The following is an 18,254-nucleotide window of genomic DNA, read 5'->3' on the forward strand; positions in this document are numbered from 1 at the left end:
TGGCTGGGCGAGTGTTCTTCGGGATCGGAACAATCACTGATGTTTTAAAGCAGGTGGGGACTACCTGCTGGGCCAGAGAGGCATTGAAGATGCTGGTGAAAACTGTGGTCAGCTGATCTGCACATACTCTTAGCACACGTCCCGGTATGCTATCTGGTCCCGCTGCCTTCCTGCAGTTTGTTGCCCTCAGAGCTTTCCTCACATCATGCTCAGAGAGTATCAGTGGTGCTGGTTCAGCAGCGGGAGCGAGTGCATTCGGAACCATGGTAACAGGAACCATGGTAACAGGGTTCTGGCTGATCGGAGCTGGCTTGGTCCTGACTTATTGAAGAATTAAGAAAGCAGAACCGGCTGTTCAAACCCCCACAAGGCTGCCCGCTGGGATTGGAACGATGGGAGAGGCGTGAGTTTCTCAAAATGGGCTCATTGAGTCAGCACGGATAAGATCTTGGAGAGGCTATGGCTGCTGTGAATACTCAGGATACATGGATACTGGATACATCTCGGAAGGGCTCGCTCGGAATAACATCTCTGGGCGCAAATTGGATGACATCTCGGGGAGGCACATTGCCGTGAGTTCTCAGAATCGGCTCCTTGAGCACAAGAAATGACAACATCACAGAACGCAAGTATGGCGAAGCTTGCGGCTATCCAACGGGAGATTGAGAGACCAGTGTTGGACTGTAGAACTGCTTTGAAATTCAAATGAGCTGTTCGCACTAAAGTAAAAACCACCATCACTTATGCGGAGACCCCTTTGGTGCCAGCTGCGGTCGCAAGGCTGGAGCTGAACAACAACACCCTGATAACGACTGTGTTGAGTCTGTTCCTTCCCATTCCCTACAAGGCCACCTGGGTTGGCTGGAAGACTGTTTACTTAGCCTGGCAGGGTGAAGGACACTGTCTCAGCTGAACTCTGGACACACACACACATACATATACACTGATATGCACACACTCATCCCCCCTCCCTTTCCAAACGCCTTCGACGCTTATTCCCTTCCGATGCTGACGGTGGATCAAGGAGACCAGCGCACGCACCCCCGGATGTACTGTCTAAATCAGCTGTCTCTCACCCTTTACTCACCCCTGTTGCTTGTCATGTGTTTCTTTGGTGTATTAAGAGTTTTTTCATGTGCAGAGGTGTTTTTTTCTGTTCTCAAACTGATCTCCCTGTTGGAGCTCAGTCTGGGAGGAGTTATTTTTTTCTCCTTATCCTTCCTCATGTGGTGCATGTTCCATTGTTATACCTCTCTGACCTGTCTCCCCAATGTGATGTTTGTGTAATGTATGTATGGTCGGAGGGTAAGATGGCGCCGCCATTGCATGCAATAGGTCGGCAGCCTTATGAAATTTCCCCTTGTGGGACTAATAAAGGTATATCAAATCAAATCAAATCAAATCAATACAAATAAATACTTACAAATCATTTTTCATTCAAAATGTGTGGAATTTCCTAACAGGCGACCGTGGCTCAGGGGGTTGGGAATCGCATCTGTAACCGGAAGGTCGCCGGTTCGATCCCAGGGCTCTCTGTCCTGGTCGTTGTGTCCTTGGGCAAGACACTTTACCCTACTGGTCTTGGCCAGAGGGGCCGATGGCGCGATATGGCAGCCTCGCTTCTGTCAGTCTGCCCCAGGGCAGCTGTGGCTACAACTGTAGCTTGCCTCCACCAGTGTATGAATGTGAGAGTGAATGAATAGTGGCATTGTAAAGCGCTTTGGGTGCCTTGAAAAGCGCTATATAAATCCAATCCATTATTATTATTCCTTACGTCCAGTTTATCAAATGTTTTATTATTTCTTCTGGGCCTTGATGTAGCCTCTCAGTCAGTGGATGAAGAACCACTGTTCATCAAAAACAGTGGTTTTACAAATGTTACTTGTTTTACAAAGTAGTTTTATTTTCTAAAAGTTTGATGTTTTCTCATAACCGTAATATGGCTTTTGCTCAAATTGTGTCTTTACAATCATTCTAAACTATTTTTTGAAATCTTGTAATCTTTTAAATAAATTCAAAGAGTTGATTGGTTTATGGAGGGCTAAAAGTACAAAATTGATATGAATAAATACATCATCAAATAAGTAAAGAATTAAAGGTGTCATTAATTAAATAAAAGTGGAAATAATTTATTAAATGCATAATTAAGTAACACGTATCATTAACTCATAATTAACTTATTTAAAAAAGCATATTTATTTATATTCATGGTCCCTGTGCTTCAGTACATCATGAATAGTGATGTTGACCGACAGTCGGGTATCCCTGAATGTATTTTGAATTAAATCTCGTGCAGAAATGATGAAGCAAAGCAAGTAACATTTTGAAATCCGACTGTTTCAGTGTCACCAAACACACCTTTTTCTTTAAGGCATGAATGTAGTGGCATAATCTTCAAATATCTGGTTGTCAAGAGCCTAATGGCAAAACTACTCCAACATTTTTGGAGACGTCAGGTCCCAATAACAACCACTGGACCAGCATATCGATGTTGTTCTTGGACATCAGGAAGAATGATGTTAAGCCTACTCTAGAAATATTTAAATTATCAGTTTTCAATTCCATTCAAATACTTTATTGTCCCACAAAGGGAAATTAGTTTAGCAGCAGGGCAACAATAAGAGTAAACAAAACTATAATAAAAAGCCACAAGACAGTTATTTGCCATTAAGGAGACGGGTTGCAGCAGGGATGAATGGACTTTTGGACTTCCTCACAGGTGGTGTCGGAGAGGCGGATGCTGTCCAAGATAAAGACAATGTTGGATAACACCTCCCACCCACTCCATGACATGTTGGTCAGTCACAGGAGCTCGTTCAGTGAGAGACTGAGATTACCGAAAAGCACCACTGAACGACACAGGAAATCATTCCTGCCTGTGGCCATCTCCCTGTACAACGCATCCACTTAACACACTGTTTGCTGCTACAACTACACATGTTTCTTTTCCAAATATTTATTTATAAGTGACTTATGTATGTATGTATGTATATATATGTATATATTGTACTATTCTTAGTTAGCGTATTGTCTGTCTTGTCTTAATGTTGGTTTAAAATGGAGCACTGTAACAAAAAATAATTTCCCCCAGGGATCAATAAAGTATTCTGATTCTGATTCTGATTCTAAATCTGATACTCTAAAATGACGGCCAAAGGGCAACAAGTCAAACTCACTGCGAAGTGGATGGTTAAAACAATTACTAATAACACGAGCCTTCCTCAGCACACGTTTGTTATAAATGGACCAAAGTGCCGACGCCAACGGGATTTTGCTGGCAGTTTTTACCAAAAGTCCCAACTGATTCTGGAAATCTACTAAAATTCAATTAATTAATAAATAACACAATCTATGTGGGTTTTTTCTTCTGTGAGCAGTAAGACTAATGTATACATCTATAATGTCTTTAAGAGACTTCTACTGAACAGTTGCTTAATCAGTGATATTTAAGTTAATATACTGGTGTACAGTTCTTTACCACCTTCTTCCAAATCAATACAGGTTGTATAACCTTTGATGATAATTTGACAGTAATGGGCCTTTTATAGCTGAGCATCTTGCCAGAGAATTTTAAAGGAGCGTAGACTATTAGGTGTATTATGTGCTTTTTATTATTAAAAAAAGAAAAAACTGGCAACAACACCCAGGCCTGGATCAAACTTGGTACAGTTACACTTTGGAGTTTCAAAGAAAGCACGGATACAGTTATTTATTACTAACAATTTGGTACCACAAGAAATGCCTTAAGAACGTGTAACTTCAAAGAAACAATAGAATGTAAAGGCTTTTAATTGTAAACAGAAATGAAGATGAAAATTACCGGAAAGGTGAGGCAACAATTTACCTCAAAGGAAAGAATGGCCATATTCATATTCATTCGTATTCATGATCATATTTCTCTGGATGTAACAAGCAAATGTCTGGAAGGATTCGCCACTCTGTGCCATCTGTGACCATCCTTCACCCTCTGTTAATTCTGTAGTATAGTAAAGGCGCACCAGGTACCAAATAAAACCTTGAAAACTGATAAATTTTAAACCCTGTGATGATCATTATGAAATGTGTGAATATGTTAAGTTTGAGTTACACAGACAACAACGGCATTCGTTTGTGAACTATCCTCATCCATGCAGTTTCCATATACACTGTGTGCTGTTGATGCATTTCATTTATCTGGCTGTTCCAGTTGAGAGTGACATCACTCTTGGGGTGACTACTTTGTTGCACTGCACAAAAATGGAAGCAACCAAACTCATGAATAGAACCCAGTCATTGTTGTAGGTGTGGCTTGTTTAACGAGTCACATTGTAACAGTAGTAATACAGAATGAAAGTTTTAGTTTGCTAATGTTGTTGGTGCACTGTTGCCATCTTGGACTGTTGTGTCACTGTGCTCCAACAGGAACAAGCGCTCCAGTTGAAAATTCTTCATTTCAACTTCAGATATAAGTCCATCCTCAGAAGACTGGGCTCCAGATTCAAGTAGGAACCAGCAAGTATGTGGGAACAAACTTGGTACTGAGGAACACACACTGCAAGAAACATTTCTGCACTGAAGCAACGGCTTTAACTAGAAAACTGGGCTGTGTGTAGTCCATCAGGTTTGATCCAGACTGAGGCCAGTATAGCTGTCCTTTATGGACCACTTGCAATCCTAATATATGCATGTACGATCACATCCCACCCAGCACCCTTACTTTGGTTTTAACAAATCAGTAGATGTCAGTATAAGCCCTTTCAATGCAGAAAATAACAAAGCTGTAGCTGAAAATTGAAAATGCCACAGCTGAAGTATCATTTAAAACAAATACGTTTACATTCATCCACCGTGAATTTTCAGTGGTGCTCAGGACCGGGCTTTGCCTCCTGCTGAGCATTCACACATAGCAGACAGATTTAGATGCACCCACAAGACAAGTAAGGAAGAACCCATATTAGATTAATGAACCTGAAGCGACACACTGCCATTGCATGTGAGTGCCTGAGCAATAGAAATGCAGCCACGAACAGCAGTCGTGCTGTTCCCAACCACCTACTGGAATGATGACTCACTGGTGTTCTTTCCTTAGACATACGCAGTTGAGGCAGTTTAAAAAAATATGGTAGTTCTTTAAAACAAGGTCAGTGATTTTTTTTCTCTTTTTTTTGGATGAATGCTTATGCAATCAAACTGAGTCCATATTTGTTTTTACCTCCGTGCGGGAACAAGGCTGGCCTCAGGGGCAGAGGGACAAGTCTGGCTTGGGGGACATTTTTCTTTCCTTTTTTCCCCTGCTCCGGTCACCTCTGAGCTTTGACAGAACAACACTGCCAGGAACGATGGAGGCCGAGTTGTGATCTAACAACAGCTGACACACTGGTGGGGAGTAGCTGTGAACAAACCACTCTGCTACTGCAGCCGCTCCACCAGCCTCAGTCCCATTCTCCCATCTGGAAAGCGCCTCATTGTTTACAGATGCAGCAATGCGGAAAAGGAAAATATCTGCACTCTCCCAGGTTTAATTTCATCTCAGCCCATTTGCCTATTGTGGCTCATCTGCCTCAAACCTGAGCGTGGCTGTAATAGAACTCTGTCGCCCTCAGCTGTACCACCTCTCTGCCACTCAGAGAAGGGGGCTAAGGCTGCCTGAGCAGCCACAGAGAGGCATTTATCAGTGTCAGACACACCACACAGAGGACTCACTGCAACACAGTTGTCAGCATAATTTGGCTGCCTCATAATATCAGGCTCTGCAGCCCTGGGGATTATTCAACTTTTTACCTCTATTCAGTGGCAAGTAATATCTTTCTGTGTTTCGCTACACGGTGCAGAGGGCTATCTGAGCCCAGAGCAGGGTCCACTTTGTGTTTGAAATGTCTGCCCAGTGGAGAAATGATTGGCATTTAGAGATGAGGAGCAGCGCAATTATAACATAGTCGGATAGTCAAAAAAAAAGAGAGAGAGAAAATTAATATAAAACCACATGAGGGAAAATTGAGAGGAGGTTACTACAGAGGCGCCTGCGGTTTCAATGGTGACGTATGAGTTTCCTCGATTGTACACACTGAAGTGAAAATGATAAATCAACACCCGTGCAAAATATGCTGATTTAATATCACAATCATTTTGTTAAAGCCTTTTTTAAGTAAACTCTACCAGAAAAAACCCTAAAAAGACACTCAAAGCAACTTAACAGGTAGGTTTGCTCAGGTAACCATCCTCTTTTGGTCAGCAACAAACAGGCAGGGTTAATAGGTGGTTATATATAGTGATACGCTATGAGAGACTGCTTTTGGGGTCGCCTACCTTCTCTCCCTCTCACTAACATGTCATGGTTGGCGGCTGGTGTCCAGCTGATCGACAGAGCCAGAAATCTTCTTTTGATTAGGTTCACCCGTGGTTGGCATGTCTAATGGGATATGCTGGATGAAATATCTGGCTGACTTTTATCAACCTTTACTCAGAAGTGTAAATTATTTACAATCTATAAAATTTCAGCAACAGAGGTGACTGAAGAGAAATTCTATTGGCTGTGATTGGCTGCTGTGTGTTATCTCTTACTCTCACTTGGGTTTTCTTCACTTTTGTCTAACTGCTTCAGTGGAAACTCAGCTGACCTCAACATCACTATTCTCCGGGAGCTCAATGCAGATGTTTAGGCATGACATGGTACACAAAGATTTTCAGCGTCACTATACTTAAAGAAAAGAGGTAGAGTTGATATTCTTAGCCATAATATTATATTACACCTAAATGAAAGTAATTGTAATTTCGAGCTGGTTTATGTAGCATTATAATAACATTTAAGCATCTTTTAAAATATCCAGCATTATGCAGTTCAATGGCGAATCTTTTTTTGGGTAAAAAATTTATTATGGTGAAACTATATGTTGTGATTAGCCCTAATGTTGTCTCTGTGTTTGTGTTTTATATCGCTATGGGCTGCTGAGGATGTAAAAAAACATGAAATGCTATATGTTGGAATGATTATAACAATTAACTGATATTGCAGTGACTATAATAAATCTGTAAAAGAATTCAATACAGCTTTGGCTGGCCTGTGACACTAAGCTGTGTAGTCACAGAGCCTGCAGCTTGGAGCCTACAGCGAGGAGACACTCTGTAAGAAGGTGTGTGTGTGGGGAGGTGGAGACCCCCAAGGAGTCCTGCCTGGAGACTTTAGGCTGCTTATGAACATTTCTTAAACACAGCTGGGGGCTGGGTTATATAGTGCCTTAGACATTAACAGTAAAGTCTTTAAATGATTTTGAAAACTTACAGGTGTTCACTGAAAAGAATGCAAGAGTAGAAAGTGTTCTTATCTCCTAGAATTTGTTAAAAGCCTAAAGCAACATTTTGGGGATGTTAGAGGGAGGTGATTGACTTGTAGCTGGCTACTGAGAAAAGACAAATATAACATGCTACATGAGATTAAATAAATCACACTCTGCTTCAATACGTGCTTACTAAAAATATGAAAATTTAAAACACTGGTCTTCTGCAGTACAGTGAGTTTGTGTATGTTTTTTTCTTCTTCTTTTTACTTTGCCATGGCCTTTTGCACAATTTTGTGCATTAAAAACATTGGAGCTAGACAACTGACTGCTAACAAAGTTTTGCTAATAATTAGCTATTATGCTAGTCAATTCATTAGCTTAGTATCTACCAATTCAGTTCATTCAAACCAATCATGTCACTTTTGTGGAGCAAAAGAGAAGCTTTAATTGCTTCCTCTGAATTCACCAAAGTAGACACATAATGCTAAATATTTGCTTAGATGAATTTGGATTTCTCAAGCAGGCGTTAATGCTGCAAATGTTGTCAGTCTTTAGCCTTCAGGGGAAGCTAGCAGCTTTGTGAAAAGGCTCATGGTAATCAATGGTGTATTTTTAGTGTGCACACATACAGTATTTTAAGTCATGTAGTTTTAGTAGTCATGTTGAGCTATTACAGCTGTGCTGGTGATTTTCCTACTCCACTGAGAGCACGTTAGTTCTTAAAACTGAAGTCGATTGTAAGCTCAGTTGCTGAATAACCTCATTCTAAGTTCTATCCTTGGTAATCTTGAATTTTAACCAAGCAGACTTTTTAAGCAAAGTAGGTGACTCACAAATGTGTCAAGAGCATTGCAAATCAGGATTTCATGGTGGTAGTGAAAACATAAGTGATGGGAGGGTTTTTTGTGTGTTCCACAGTTTTTTATGTAACGCTCCCTGTGGGCCTTACCTGAGCCGGGGTTGTGTTTAGCTGTATTGGAGGATGTGTGAGAGGTGGAAGTTGAGACCACCCTCTGGTCTGAACTCATGTCCTGCCCCAGTGATGAGCTGGACTTTCTTGGCTTCTTGTTTTTCAGGTGCCGTAGGGAGTTCTTCTCAGGAGGTGGCAGTGGTCGTTGGGGCCTGGACGTGGCGTTGACCTTCAACCAGGCTTGGGCCTTGTACTCCACAATCTCTCCATAGTTAGCTCGTGTCACACGGCACTCGTATAGACCTTCATCGTTCTTGCTGACTCTGGAGATCTGCAGCTTGTGTGAGATGTCATTGCCCTGGACTTTCACAGTCTGTTAGAGTAATTAAAAAAGACTGTCACAACATTTGATGGCATGATGAATACCACAAGTTGCTTGCACAACACATAACTCTCACACTCTGGGTTTTCCCCAAAATTTGACATGAACATATCCTAATTTTACTTTTCGAATGTGGAAATAATAAGATTAAAAAAATAAAATCACAAATTCAGTGTCATTTATTCTAATAAACTGTACTTTTTTTATATAGTTTATTTTTGTACCCATTCTGTCAAACAAACTGATTTGTTTGACAGTACGCTTTATTTCACGACTATCCATTTTCCTAAGGTTGATGGTAAATAATTAAGCGCCAAGGACGAAAACATCTGTCAAGTCTACGAACCACTCTAAAACCCACAAATGTGCATTTGTTAATAAGGGGTGAAGGAGTGATTCTGTACGGCTCTGAGAGCAGGGCAGCAAAGTCAGCCAAGCGCGTTAATCACGGCAGTTCAACTAGTCGTATGGGTGGCACACATGACAGGCAGATTCTTGCTCGGCTCATTTCACAACCCTCTTTCTCCTTATACTGACGTATAATTTTTATATACTTTTAAAGGACAGACATATCGCTATGTTCTCTCAATCAAGACAAAAAAGCACTTCAGATTAGGATTAAGGTAAAAGCTTTTTTCTTGGTTAAATATTGAAAACATCAGTATACTGTGGTCCGTGTTTCAATTCATGGTTAACATGGACGAGTACACACACTTTCGGTATGAACATTTTGTGATTTTGCAGACTGAGTTTAATGAAAAACGTTTTTATGTTGATGAAAAACAATTTTGGTGGCATCTAAGAGAAGCGGTTTTATATGCTGGTAAAAGCGTAGAGCTTTGTGCAGGCACATATAAATTTTCCATCTTCTGATTCACATGACATTATCACAAAGAAAAAAAAACACTGTCAAGTTCATTATGGGACTGGACATCATTTGTATAGATGGGATAGAGTATGTTTCTTTGTTGGCTTTAGGGAGAACGTCACAATGGAAAATAGCCTCTGGGAAAAAGATGACATTTTTACTTCAGTGCTAACAAAAAGGTAAATCAAAGACTAAATGCCATCCCTACAACCAATCTGTTCTGAAAGCACTGCAACAGAAAAAAGAACAACACTGCTACATCTGTTGCTACATTTCTATGCTTCAGTCCCAGTACAGGGATGAACAGGATGGTATCGCTGTTTTTGTGTTGCTGTTTTATTTTAAGAATGACACAAACTCAGTCTTATGCTACAATCAGCTTAATTGGGTATTTTAGAAATGTTATTGTGGCAGTTTTGCTTCAGAAGCTGTGCCTGCGCTAAATATTAACAATCAAAATTGTCGGCCATGACACCTTTTCACAGGACGCAAATGTATACTTGCATGCAGTCAGCAGACATTAACAAAACTTCAAATATACTTACTAACACTGACACTGTATGGGGAAACATAACATGTTCGGGTCACAGATTCTCTGTGTAGTTATACTGGCTCAACCTTCTTGTTTGAGACTTTTTTTGTATTCCAGTTCTCAATTTGAGACTCATAATTTGAGTACCTTTTTCTCTGATTGGCTGCTTCTTAAACAGGCCACTTGGATGCCTGAGCTTTTGACTCACTTTCACATAAAATGACCCCATAATTTGACACTTTGCCAACTTCTACCATAAGTATTAACCACTACACATAAGAGCACACACATACTTCAGAGTATGTATATGACAGAATGTAAGAAGAGACATAATAAGTTCCCTTTAATAATAACACATTAATTACTGAAATGAAAGAATATTTAAATACTCGTCTTCTGCTAGAAGACTGTCATACAGGCAAGGACCGTGTATAACACAGAAAATCACTGACCCAATTTCTAAGAAACCAGCATCTACAAACTTCGCTTGATCGTAAATCTGTCACTTTCCATTACACATGCCTGCCTGAGTGTCTGAGGGCTCCAATGAGGTCATTTAGAGGAAGGCTGTGTGGTGCACTGGGCACAGAAGGCGCATACAGAGTGTCAGGAAAAGGGGCGGAATAGTTGGTGGAGCATGAGCGCAGGGAGGGAACCACTTTGACAGTAATAATACACTGCCACTGATTTCACTGATTAGCTCCTTTCTCTGGTTGAAGGTGTATTATTCGAGAAAATCAGCTGCTGTTGTGTTTGCTCGGAATGAAACACTGCCAACTTTGGTCACGGCGGCACATGGCCGAGAAGCAATGGCCTACGTGATGTGTTCTTGTACTTACACTTATTTTCGTCCCCTCGTCATCAGGATCGGGCTCTTGTATCATCTCCATCTGGAAATGCAGAGAAAGAGAAAGGGAGCATGAGCAAAGTATAGAAACCTGCCACTTTCAGGACATGTTTAGAGATACATTTTATGCGAGTCCAGTGTCAGAAACCCTAAAACCAACTCTGACAGTCCTACGACAACCTTGAGAGACGGCATGATCTATGCACCGAAGGCTATAAATCTTTCAAAACCACATCAACACACAGCGTACGGACTGAGTGACTGCATCGCTACTGTTCTGTCTTTAAAAGTAAATGCCACTCTTGCCACGGTTTCTGATTTATTTTTAGATTTTCTGAGTGCTTCTGTGGAGAAATTAAAGAGAGCTTCCAGATGCTGCTGTGAATTTAGTGGGAAAAGAAAACAAAAGCGGTTCAAACGAGGATGATGTGTAACAAATGAACAGCTTCCTGAGACAAATCACACCTCAAAACCTCTATCAGCTTCTGCAGTGAAAAGTAATACCGCCTAGGAAAACTTATGACGAATAATAAAATGTCAGACAGCCGAGAATAACTTTTCACAATGGCACAAAAAACAGTGAACAGCAGTGTGGCTCCTGGGCTTACAAAATGCCTCTGTTTGAGCATAATTCTAGCATGGTGGCAAGCACTAAGCCTACAGCCTACATCATGGACTGAGCATTGATTTTAGAGGCTATAATTTATTTATCCCACATCGGATGCCAAATGGATGCGTGCCTGGAAAAAAAAAGAAGCAAATAAAAAAAGAAAAGCCTGCTGACTACAAAGCTGAGGAGGAGCAAGAGCTGCACAATACAGAATGAGTTTCTCCAGAGGACATAGAAGCTATTGGCTCCACGGTTCAGACAAAAAATGAAGGGCAGGAGGACTGAGGGATAAGATGGCTACTTATAAGCATTTGCTGCAGAGAGCGTTCCTTCAAGTGCTGTAATTACCTCAGAGGAACCAGGGCGCTTTTCTCTAGAGGATGTGCAGTAGACAGGTGATTAATGAGAAGAATTAGGAGCCATAGCTTTCTCTGCCTGCATGTATGCACAGCTCCTACATTGTGACTTCACAGATAGACTTGGCATGCTCTATTGTAACAAGAAGATGTCTTTAACGACGAGGCACGATTAATTGTCCTCAGCCTCAATGTTGGGACTGGTTCAAGTCATCAATTTCAGCCCCTGCTTTTTACAAACCACTATAACGGTGGTTATATGGGCTGCGTGTGCAGTCTATATATGTCACCTGAGGAAGATCAAGTCAGACTGTGAGCAGAAGAAAAAGGCTCTGCTCTGCCATACCAGGGAGGCTGCTGTGTTCAGGAAACATGGTGGATGAAGAATGATTTAATGACTTCTCCAATATTTGATCGTGGAATCTCCTGTAGGGATAATAGACTCAAAGTTGAATTCTGTAACTATGTAATGTAAAATCACTTCTTCCTTGTTTTAATTTGTATCCCTTGTTGGGGATATCCATATTCTCATTGTTCCGCTTTCTAGAATTATTACTTAATGTCCAATATTAGCTACCAGCCTAACCACTCATCAGCAAATTTCCATGTCCTGTCTGTCTTGTCTCAGCCCTGTTTTTCATCATTCTGCCTTTGTCATCCACTCACCTCTGCTGAACACGTGGACACTGCATCCTTCAAACTAATAAGTACAGTGATCACCCAACTTTTTATCAGGGGTTCGTTTAAGACTCTGCGTCTCTGATAGTATGGCACTATGGAATTGGCAACTTGCACATCGGGAAACGTATCAGTGCTGAAAGACTAGCTTCAGTTAATTTCAAATAAACATGGGCTTTTAGCTCATCCATCTCTGCATAAAAATCTATGTCACAAAGTGTGGACATAAAATGATTGCTATGAAATTTTAGCTTCATATACTTCAAATAATTTTATGACGTTTCAAGCCATTTTTCACACACTGAAACCTGAAGCAGTGTTTAAACATGAATATCTCAAAAACTATTAAAGATAAAACCTGGAAATTTTCACTGGCCTTTCTTATGATCAAAATTAAAATATGTGAAATATGGGGGCCAGTAGATTAAAAATGTCTGATAACTGGCTACTTAAAATATGAAAAAGTCCAGCACTCCTGCAAAGTCCCATATTTGAGCACACACTAATAATAACACCACTTGCTTCTAGCAGAGCTATGTTTATAAAGTGACTTTTGACCTTTACACAGTTCTAAAAAAATGTTTACAATGCATTTCATATTCACCTGTTCTCATACACAGTAGATAAATCATGGCATGTTGTTACCAGCCATCCAGAGACACTTGAAATTCACAGCCGAGGACACTCTGGCATGTGGCAGGGCCAAGCATTAAACACCAACCCAGAAAATCAAGTTTTCAAAATGTAAAATTTTAACTCAAGCCACAGTCTTTTTTGAAACCTCACCTCTTTTGGTGCTCAGCTCTTTTTTGTTTAAACCAAACCAAACAGAAGCGATGGAACGAAAAATGAAAGGATAAACATTCACACAGCGTCTCGTGCGGATTTTCTTCTGATGGTTTCTAAAGTTAAAGCTAATAAACTGTTCCTGACTGCCTTCATTCCTCTTGCCTCGTTTGAACTGTTTAACATCCACACACAGTATAATCATCAGATATAAATTAGCAATAAGTCTGACAGTGTGATCAGTCTTATCCTCTGTAAATAGGAAAGCCACAGATTAGGATGAGTAGATTTTGACAACTGTAAGGTTTTTACCCAGGCGCAGGAGTTGAAAAGACATACCATATGAAACATTTTCTTTTGGAGCTCAAGCTTTGCAGCACTGACATTAGGAAGACCTAAAAATTAGTATCTTTATCATCATTTGCAATATTCTGTTCTGATTGATCAAAGCTTTCTGCAATAACATCTTTAACTACTGATAATGAAGTCTATGAAATCAGCCTACTTCAGTTTTTTGATTTTGACATTATCTTTATCAATCTTTATTCTTCTTTGGCTAACTGAGGAAAACCACTAAGGGTGAAGCACTTTATAATCCAAATTAACTGTGAATTTACACATACTGAACAGTTCTTTAAATTTCATATTTTCCCAATAAGATAAGAAACTATGCAGCTGTTTTCCCAGGCAAAGCCCACATATAACACAATCATGGTAAAATACATTACACACCTGCATGCTAGCAAAATTAGCTTCAGCTTTCAAGGCAACAGCTAAAGTTACCTATTAAATAGCCACAGAACTGAGTCAACAATTTAATCATGGTTCTGAATAGAGCTTTACATAAGGTTCCTTCTGTTCACATTATAACCTTCTTCTTCAGGTGTTGTCAATCAGTAGTTCAATGGTGACATTATAATTTACTTTGAGTCTATCCACCGTTAATTCTGTGTAGTCTCATCTTATCTTAAGTGCAGAGTCTTAGAGTCTCCCTGTTTGCTGGCAGACAGTGTTTGGGTTCGTCTTATCGCTCTCTGGTGATGATCTATTGAAAGCACTCCCTTGCTTGTGGATGTAAGAGGTCAACAGCATGTGTGACAAGCCACAACAGACTGAATGCTCAATTTCTGATCAGAAGCCACCATATGCCTTACAGCCATACTACTCTGAGCACGCCTCTATGTCAGATCTTGGAAGCCAAGTTTGGGGCTCTTTACTGCCTGAATGGGAGGTTGTTTGAGACTACAAGGTGCTGTAAACTTGGAGTGGCTGTGGCTCATTGGGTTGACCAATTGGAAGGTTGGTGATTTAACTCCCAGCTGCCCTAGTCTGTTTGCTGATTAGACCTTGAGCATCTTGGTTTGTGTAGGATGTTGAAGCCAAATTGCCAGAATCTGTTAAAGAATAAGCTTGACAGAAAGTTTTTAAAAGAATTGAATAATGTGCCGTGAGAGCTCAGTTGGGATAGAAAAGCACCACTGAAGCATCAGTCTATCTAGATTAGACATCTGGTCAAATCAGACCAGTTCGATTCTGCATCATCACAAGTCCGAATACTAATCACAGAAAGCAGAGCCACAGGTGTTTTTAAAAAGAGGAATTTTTTTACACAGCTTTTCCAAACATCCTAGTTTCTACATTACTGTACTTTGCACACAGAAACAAAGTTATTTACCCAAAACCAAACACTACCAAGGTCAAACTTACGAGCCCTTCTGAGGCTAATAGTCAATGGTGGACCCTTTTTGCTTCATTCTTCAGTCAGTTATTGTAATTTTAAAGGGTTTCACAGGTCTGCTGAGCAGTTCCACCCATAGTCCTTTGGTGAATCTCCCAAACTCCAAATTTGATGGGTCTTTGGTATTAATCTGCACCTTCAGTTCACAGAAAGTAAACTGAGGCCACTCGGTAACAATCACTTTGGTCTTCTAGAGGTAGTTCTTTACCAGTTATTCACATCCTCTCTCTTCCAAGCTTGTTCTGTACTCTGTGGCATTCTTTGAATTTATCAGTGATACTCATCACTTCAGTTCTTGACACTTGGAAATGCTGTGATAACTTTGTGTATCCATCTCCTTCTTAGCGCATATCAACGATTCTTTTTTTCTCATGTCTAAACTGATTTGTCTGGTTTTGGCATGAGGTTTTGTCACTTGACATGTCAAACCCTTGCCAACATTTTAAATTGAAAGTTAACTTACAGTTTTAACTTGACTTTACGAGCTTGAAGTATTACACAGTGAAAGCACAATTATACAGCAGGGGTTTCTGCTATGGCTAAATTCAAAAGGCCAGTGTTTCAGAGGACTAATAATACTGAACCATGTCATTTCTCTATTTTTAAAATAATTCTGTTATTGTTATGCTAAGAAAACTAGCATTTTTAGAAATATTATGTGGAAAATCACTTGCAAATGGAGACATTTTGACAAAAACGTAAAATTTCATAGTTAGCCTAATAATTTTGTCCTCATCTGTACATGAGTCAGTCTAGCTTGATTGGTAATACCAGTTCTTACAGACACCTTTCCCTCCACACTGAACTATGTAAAAATAAATAAATAATTTTAAAAGGATTTCAGATTTTGTGTTCTTGGCACATTGAGATATGATGAATAGCACCTTAATGTCTGCAGTTTCAATAATAAGATAAGATAAGATAAGATAAGATAGAACTTTATTAATCCCTCGGGTGGGTTCCTCTGGGAAATTCGATTTCCAAAAAAGCACAGCACCGACAGAAGTTACAGAGTTATACACACACACACATATATATAAATACAGAGACAATATAAATAAAATATACGAAGGGGATAAATAGAATAAATAGGAATAAAAATAATGTGCAAACAGCCACTTTAAACAGATATGTAAAAAAACGTTGTTATATGGCACTGACAAATCTCACAAGGTAAACATTGTGACTATTATAAATATATATATATATATCACTAATGGTTATTTTGGCTTTCACTGCTACTTCTTCCAGAATACAAGGACTTCCCATGGTCTCTGGTATTGTAAATATGAGCTCATATATTATATTTATGTAGAACCAATAATGCATTTCAAAGGATTCTTTTTTTTAAATGTACAAAAACACTTTGAACAAAGCCACAGATGTGAACATGTACTGCTACAGAATTTCATCAGGATTAGAGAATTGCATGCATGTTTGGCTTTATATAAACTGTGTAACATCGTAAGAAGACAGCATCACAATCCAAAGACTGATCACAGAAAACAGAACCATCTTCTTTGACTTTGTTTGGGAGAATAAAAGAAATGACAAAAATCTTTTTATGCATCTTTTTTATTTGTTTTCAGGACAATACATCTCTGCACTGACTCTTGGTCAACTGAATGTGCTGTCCTTGTTCACATATTAAGAAAAATCTATGTCTGGGTTCACCCCATCTTTCAGATATTTTGAAATATTTTATCCAAACTGACTTACTTTATGAGCGTGAACCCATTAGTCACCCAGTGCTGTACAAGTGCAATTGTGACATAATTAATGTCCAATATCAATTCAGAATCCCTGCATTTATCACCTGCTGTAAAAAGACATTTGTCTGGCACTAAGATGTTGCTGTGCATGTCAAATAAAAGGAAACCTTTCAAAGAGATTAACTATCTGTGCTGCCTTTAACTGTTTCAACTTATCTGAATGTCTACCTGACAGATGTTCTCTGAAGTAAGTTTCCAGCCTGACAGCAATGCAAAAGTTTTCCCTGACACTGTCGGGATAAACCTCAATTATTTTCCCATTTATATTTCATTTCTTTCACATGGGTGCCTTCTGAGCCAAAGCCGCGGTCATTCACGAGTATCTCAATTTCAATCGCTTGTCTTTTTATTGCAAAACCCTTCCACCATGACACTCTGCCATTCTTCATGCAAATCTCAAATTGACTTCTTGTAAAATGTGCTCTGCAATTATTGTGCATCAAAGAAGCTTCATTGACTTTTTGAAACTAAATTAATGTCACATGAAGAAAAATGGTCATCATTTAAAGCGAAATACAGACTAGCCCACCCATCGCTGCGGCTGTGATTGCATTGCACCTCTTACTATGATGGGACAATATCTCATTTTAGAGCCCTGACCCTGCATGATAGACATGCACCCGCAAAGAAAACATATTCAGGCAACAAAATATTAAATGAGTTTACCCAGCAATCATAAGCTTTACAAACACAAACAATCTAAGAAGGTTAAACTCAGGTCGTGGACTTCATATGACATATTAAACCCTTTAATCTCAGGCTATACCACATGCTGTGGGGAAAAGCCTCTCATAACCAGTCTGCAATTTATAACTACAGCTTAGAAGTAGTATTGAAATACACAGAAAAATAGCCCTAAACCGATCTTTATATATGACATTAAAGTACAACATATCACCTAAATGCTTCTGTGATGTATATCCAGTCACTCTTATGAGTAAAGCCACTTTTCTTAATCAGCAGGGAATGTCACTCTTGCTAAGTCATTATGCTAATAATTACCTCATAATTACTTCAAGACTGTTCAAAACTAGTTAAACTTCATGTAAAACAACAGCTCTCCCCACCTGAAAAAGTAGTCAAGTATGCTGTTGGTGCAAGCTGAACTACAGTCCCAAGTTAAGCAACATTTAGCATTCTTGTTATTAAATGTGCACTGGTGATAAGTTCTGAATAGGCAGAACTTGTCACCACTGTAAGTGAAAATCAACAAAAAGTGAAACTAAATATGTGAAAGCATCTGTACATGCTAGCTCTCTGACATACCTAGCCTTAGCTAAATTGACACAGTGTGTGTGCTGTTGGTGCTTTTTGCACTTTTATTGGATTATGTAATAAATAATTTGTGGTATAGCTATTCCAAATAAGGCATGCTTAAGTTTTACTGTGTATAATTCTAGTATTTTGTTTTTTTCTGGGATGGATGTTGTGTGTGCTCAAAAGCACCTTTACAGTTTATTGATGCAGCTTACGAACTTCATTTTTCCTGCTTGCTTCTTCATCAGCAGACATTGTAAAA

At 39.5% G+C, this 18,254-nt stretch overlaps 1 protein-coding gene across 1 annotated transcript in view; it reads right to left on the reverse strand.

The window, feature by feature from the left end:
- Positions 1-18,254, reverse strand: part of vstm2a (V-set and transmembrane domain containing 2A) — a 105,891-nt gene that overhangs the window by 13,344 nt on the left and 74,293 nt on the right. Inside the window, exons 3-4 of the mRNA XM_080864547.1 lie at positions 10,788-10,838; positions 8,206-8,539 (exon numbers count right to left, since the gene is read on the reverse strand). Of these exons, the coding sequence (XP_080720673.1) occupies positions 8,206-8,539; positions 10,788-10,838 (385 nt within the window). The remainder of the gene's footprint in view (positions 1-8,205; positions 8,540-10,787; positions 10,839-18,254) is intronic.

The sequence above is a fragment of the Rhamphochromis sp. 'chilingali' genome (genome assembly GCF_963969265.1).
Source record: "Rhamphochromis sp. 'chilingali' genome assembly, chromosome: 18".
Taxonomy (NCBI): domain Eukaryota; kingdom Metazoa; phylum Chordata; class Actinopteri; order Cichliformes; family Cichlidae; genus Rhamphochromis; species Rhamphochromis sp. 'chilingali'.